A 6,691-nucleotide genomic window follows, 5' to 3' on the forward strand; every position below is an offset into this window, starting at 1 on the left:
CATGTGCCTTTCTTTTTGCATGGATATTTCTACGCTAATTTAATTTGTGCACAAGCTAAGAAGTTGCAGTCTTCCTCAGCGCATATATTCCACCAGTCTAAATCTTACCTTTTGTGCTCGAGCGCCGCTGGCGGCCGTTAGAAAAATTACATAAATTGGCCGCATCACTGAATAAGCCGCAGGGTTGAACGTTTGGGAAAAAAGTAGCGGCTTATAGTCCGGAATTTACGGTAATTGAATTTAGTGATTTGGAGTGAAGATGATTGTTTGGTAAGCATGTTAAATATGCTAGAGTTGTCTGAATAACTTTAAATGTTGTGTACCTCCGTTTAATTTTTAATTCTTCCACTTGTCTCCCCCTTCAGGTGGCGGGCGAAAGATACGTGTACAAGTTTGTGTGCGACCCGGAGGCCCTGTTCTCCATGGCCTTCCCCGACAACCAGCGTCCGGTCCTGAAAAGCGACGTGGAGCGCCACATCAACGAAGAAGACACGGTTCCCCTGTCGCATTTTGACGAGAGCGCCCCCTACAGTCAGGAGGCCCCCTACTGCCAGCCTCACCCCTACAACGAAGCCTATGTCTATTGAACCAGGCCTACAAAGACTGGCCGAGAGTGAAACACATTTGCCGTTGTATTATTATTATTATTTGACACTGATGTTTTAGGGATGCCCTCAATGTGTAGATGATTCAAAATGTGATTTTTTTTAGTCCAATCCGCTTTATTACCTAAACAATTTACCCCCTTTAATACTTTTATTCAAAAGCATGACATTTTGGTATCGACAGCAAAAAAAGGAATTCAGGAATTTGGCTTTGAAGCGACCATTTTAGGTTCAATTTATGACCTTTTATTATGATTTCTTCTGCTCACTTCTTTTAAATTCAAAAGACAGTGAGTGATACCTTGGTATTCAAACATACTTTTATCCATTTTTGGGTTTGGTGTTTAAACATTAAACAACCATTTAGTGGTATTTATTTTTCATACATTTCTACATGTTCAAAAATAACCAGAATATTAAGAAAACGTCAACTCAACTTCAAATGTATTGTCATATAGGCTATATGCATTACATACAGCACGGGTGAAATTACTTACTGTGTGAACATGTCAAGAACTAGAACAGGATCAGGACCCAAGCGCGTAACGTTCTCACATAAGCCTTTTATTTTACGTCATGCACGTTAGGCAGCAGTCTGACGTGGAAAGACAGGAAGCCAGAGACCGACAAGATCGATTCCAATTGCTGATTTGATATCGGACAAATGGGGTCGATACCGCATAGGACAGGACGGACAGGATAGATACTGAATCAGGATATCAAAAATAAACAGGAGAAACTAGACAGGAACGAAAACTGGAGAAAATAATAAACAGGACAAAAATAGATGGAATCAAAACTGGAAACCGGAATTAAACAGGACAAAATAAACGTGATCAATACCAGACGGGAAATACCAACAGGAACAGAACCGAGTCGAAACCCACGTCTTGCGGGACAGAAGTTCGTTGAAGGGCTGACAAATGAAGCGTGACAGCGCTCAGCTTAAAATAGACGGAAAGCCAATCTGTTAGCAAGCCGCAGCTGGCGCCACACGGGCGGGGCCAATTGGGCGCCATGGCAACCGTGACAGAACATGCAATAAATAGGGCACAATATAAATAACAAGAAATAGGAAATAGAATACATATGAAAAGATAAAAGTATGCATATAAAAATATATAGGTTTCGAATAAAAAATGGTCAAGACCAGAACGGAAACAGAACCCACTTGCGTGACGTTTACCACAAGTAAAGAAAGAGGAAGGGCTGCGCCCACGATCTAGTGTTCGCTGGAGGCGAGAACAAAAACGCTCTCGTACTCGGATTATGATCCGAACACGGATAAGGATCTTCCATAGCGAGCGATGGCGGTGTCAGGGACGGAAAACCGGTCGATTGCCTAGATAGAAGAGCAAAAAAGTGGGCAGGATAAAAAAAAACGGTCGTAAGTCGGAACAGGAGAGCAGATGTGGTCAGGATCAAAAATGGATCGAAGCTGGGGACAGACGGGAGCAAAAATGGGACAGGCGGGAGTCGGGGTCGAAAAAGGCTTGCCTTAAAAAACAGAGGTTCGCAGGCGGACTGACTACAAGGAATTGACAGGACTGAATTTAAATAGAGACAGGGAGCCAATCAGGCCAATCTGGCGCCAAATGAGCAGGCACAGGTTATTCAAATCGGTGATCATGACAAAAATGTGCAAAAAATAGCCGAAATCTAAAGTTAGCAGTTGTGCATTTATTTGGCAGAAGGTAGAGGGGGCGGGCAAGGTAACAGTTGAGTGTCCTGACAGCCCAATAGAAAAAGCTGTCCTTTAGCCTGCTGGTTCTGGCTCTGAGACTCCAGAGTCTTTTCCCTGTTGGCAGCAGGTTAAATAAGCTCTAGGAGACTTGTAGATGTCCAGAAAGGGACGTGAGGGGGGACACCAATGACACGTGTACCTAAACAACCATTTTTATTTAAACGTGTAGATAATAACGGTTAGAATAATGATAGAAATATACAACAATTTTAAATCTTTTAATGTACCCTGTGTGCTAATCGTGTCGCGGTTCAATGGCAGACACTCGTAGACCATTTTCCCATTTCGCAATCATTTCCTTCTTCAACTTTTCAACTCATCAACCATTGTTCTCATTCTTTTTTTTCACCTTATCACTAACTTTCTTGCGAGCAATTATAAATAACAAATCACAATGAATTCTGATGAGCACTCTCGAAATAATGCTACCGAACTTGGCAAGAGTAGCCAAGATGGCCGCTCATCCCACTTCTCCATGCATTTTGCTCTGTTTTGCTACATTCTGGTGTGTTCCCATTTTTAGTACGAAGATTGAGGAAAAATTCCTCCTGTGTACCCTATTTTTCAGGTCTATCACCAATTTGTTCGAATACAGAGTCGTTTGAATATCAAAGTATCACTATACTTTCCCCTTTTGTGGACATGGTCAGTACTTATTTAGTAAGAAGAAGTGTCCCCTCCATTTCTTGGGTAAAACTGTTTTTTTTTACAGATAAAACTTTCATTTGGAGTGGCCATTTTAGGGAATATATAATGCTGCATTTGAGGATCATGGGAAATTGGATTTATCCCTCTTGTTTAGTCCAAGTAAGAGGCGACTAACTCCAGAAATTTGTTTTCCTGATTAAATCTAAGTTCAATAGTTAACTAGCATTAAAATGTTAGCTTAAAATCTTGTAAATTAAGCGTCATTATTCTGCTAAAAGAAGGTAGTGGAAAAAACGACATTCCTTGAATGCAGCGTTCATCTTAATACTCAATTATAAATAATTAACCCAGATGAGCCCCAATCGAAGCAGTTTCTCAGATGAGAATGGTGAAAAAAAGAGTGGCAGAGCATGATGTCAAACTTTGGAAAACTTGGGGAGGATTCCCCATGAACAATAGGGTGAGATGGCCCCTTTGTTATTATTATTGTTATTCTTGTCATCAACATTATTTTGTCAACGTGCACTTTATGGACCCTGACAACTCTTTGGCGTTGTTACCGTTTGTACATTAAGTGTTTTGTTTTTAACTTATATTACGATTACCGAATTTTCCAGACTATAAGTCGCTGTATTTATTTTCGCTGTTTTTATTTTTTTTATAGTTTGGCCTGGGGTACGACTTATACTCCGGTGAGACTTATATGTGAAATTATGAACACGTTGTTCCTGGTTATATTATTTCACATGTTTTTTTCACTCTAAACCTTAAGAGGGCGCTCTAGGCCTGTGTTGTTAATTTCAACCTAGACCTGGACGTAAAAGTACAATGAGGAAGCAGGAGAATCATCTAACCCCCGGGACCTAACTGGAGTTGTTTACCGGTAAAATTGATAGCCCTCTGCATGAAATTCCACCCCCCCTTCTAGCATGTGTAACTCTAAAATAACTATCTCATTTTCGGAAAAGAATAGAACAATAAAACACAGAGCATTTGCACCATGTGTAGCAATTACTTTTAAGCAAGTTGAAAATATCTCAATAAGACCATGTCAGGACCAGGACAGAAACAGGACACAGTTGCGTGACGTTTCTCACAAGTTTTAGTAAAGGAAAGAGGAAGGGCTGCGCCCACGATCCGGCGTTCGCTAGGAGCGGGAAGCAAGTCGCTCTCGTACTCAGTCTGTGAACCGAACACAGAAGTGGATCTTCCGTAGGGAGCAAGGAAAAATAAGTCGATAGCCGGGACAGGAGAGCAAAAACGTCGTCGGGGTCAGAAAAAAGGGCGTAAGCCAGGACGGTAGAGCGGGTGTGGTCGGGATCAAAAACGGGTCGTAGCCGGAGACAGACGGGAGTGAAAACGGGACAGGAGGGAGTCAGGGTCGAAAAAGGCTTGCCTAGTATACGCTAAAGTTCGCAGATGGACTAACAAAAGGGGGCTGATAGGAGTGGGTTTAAATAGGGACAGGGAGCCAATCAGAATCCGAGGCAGTTGGATCTCATCGGTTCATCATAACACACCATCTTTTCTTCCCAATTGGGAAACTAACGTTCAGGAAATAAGGCATTTTGCCAGAGTAAATATTTTCAACTTGCTTTAAAAGGATTTCTATACATAGTGCTAATGCACTGTGCTTTATTGTTCCATTAAATTTTCCAAGAAAATGACCAACAAAGTCATTATAGTGACGTTAGCGCTCCGGCTAGGGGGATGTTTTACGCGGCGGGACACTCTTCGGCACGACAGCGGTAATTTATGAAAACAACTGAAACACAATCGCACCGAAAAGAAAATCGTATGAGGCAGATTACAAGCCGCAAATAGTGAAATATGCAGCCGAAAAGCAGAAGGCGGAAGTGACGATGAGTCTGACGTAAGCGAAGTAGAAAGCGACGATTGTTTAATAATTGTGGAATAAGAAAGCTTGATGCGGTTGAGATTAACGGTGACACAGAGGATGGAAATTTCTTTGGATTTAATGAGTTGGAGTGCTAGAGTTATCTGAATAACCCTAAATGTATGACGTCGTTACTGAGATTAACAAACATGTCAATCATGTCAGAACAGGATCAGGACCCAAATGCGTTACGTTCTCACGCAAGCCTTTATTTTACGGGAAATGGGGAGTCACGCACGTTTGGCAGCCGGTCTGGCGTAGAAAGACAGGAAGCCAGAGACCGACGAGATCGATTCCAATTGCCCGAGTTGATACCGAACAGATGGGGTCGATACCGGACAGGACAAGACAGAAAGGATAGATAATGAATCAGGATATCGAAAATAAACAGGAGAAATTAGACGGAAACAAAAACTGGAGAAAATAACAAACAGGACAAAAACAGACGGAAACAAAACTGGAACCCGAAATTAAACAGGACAAAAATAAACGGGAACAATACCGGACTTGAAATCCCAACAGGAAAACAGGACAGAGTCAGAACCCACGTCTTGTGGGGTAGAAGTTCGTTTGACGGGCTGACAAATGAAGCAAGAGAGTGCTGAGATTAATATAGACAGAAAGCCAATCCCTCAATGAGCCGCAGCTGGCGCCACACGGGCGGGGCCAATTGGGCACCATGGCAACCATGACAAATCACGTAATCTTCTTATACCGTACGAAATTATTCAACCCGTTGTTCTCTTTTGTTTAAAACTGCCTTTCAAGGTGACATATATGTTTTTCGTGTCGGATTTTATCAAAAACATTTCCTTCAAAAATGTGACTTACACACCCTGTTCCGACTTATGGTTTTCCCTTCCTAATTCTGCATTCTTTGACTGGTGCGACTTATACTCCAGAGCGACATATAGTCTGGAAAATACGGTTCTACTTCCCAGCATGCGGCGCTAGGATGCGACTGGACGAACGTTTTGATTGAGTAACGAGACCCCGTCCCTCTTGTGTTCATTTGAAGAAAACTGAGGAAGGGGAACTTTCGAATTTTGGGGGAACGTTCGAAAGGATGAAAAAGACGTCAGGAAGAACTCGGCAATGAAATGACCGGCGATTCATGAGGGACCCCACCTTCGCGGCCATTTTTTCCCTTCTCCAGAACACGCGTCCTGCTGTTCCTAATGTTTTGACCCTCTCGTGTAGCTTATAAATATCTGTCAATCACAATAATAAAAATATTGTTCAATGAATACTTCTACGAGTATTATTTGGGACGTTGGAAAGAGTGATGGATACCGCATTTTGTTTTCCATGAAACAGGGAAACTCGCCTTTTCTGTTTATTGTATGAGGCAAAGTATAATGTATTGGGCAGCTCTTAAAAAAATGAAATTATTTTCAGCTTTATATACTTTTTTCATATCATTTTTTTTTCAGTTCTAAGGTCTTGGGAACCTCCTGTGTGGGTTCAAATCCAGCTACCGGACTTCCTGTGCGGAGTTTGTATGTCCTCCCCGTGCTTGCGTGGGTTTCCTCCGGGCACTCCGGTTTCCTCCCATATTCCAAAGACATGCATTTCAGGTGGATTGGCCGGTCCAAATTGTCCCTAGGTGTGAATGTGCGAGCGAGTTGTCTGTCCCTGTGTGCCCTGCGATTGGCTGGCAACCAGTTCAGGGTGTCCCCTGCCCACTGCCTGATGATTGCTGGGATGGGCTCCAGCACCCCCGCGACCCTACTGAGGATAAGCGGTTCAGCTAATGAGATGAGATAATGATATATATATATATATATATATATATAT

General features: G+C 42.3%; 1 protein-coding gene across 1 annotated transcript in view; it reads left to right on the forward strand.

The window, feature by feature from the left end:
• etv1 (ETS variant transcription factor 1) overlaps positions 1–6,130 on the forward strand; it is a 57,546-nt gene extending 51,416 nt beyond the window's left edge. The window contains exon 10 of the mRNA XM_088327482.1: positions 366–6,130. Within this exon, the coding sequence (XP_088183608.1) occupies positions 366–587 (222 nt within the window). The 3' untranslated portion in view covers positions 588–6,130. The remainder of the gene's footprint in view (positions 1–365) is intronic.
• Positions 6,131–6,691: the final 561 nt, after the last annotated feature.

The sequence above is a fragment of the Urocampus carinirostris genome, chromosome 2 (genome assembly GCF_059441175.1).
Source record: "Urocampus carinirostris isolate Australia breed hairy pipefish chromosome 2, RoL_Ucar_1.0, whole genome shotgun sequence".
Lineage (NCBI taxonomy): Eukaryota > Metazoa > Chordata > Actinopteri > Syngnathiformes > Syngnathidae > Urocampus > Urocampus carinirostris.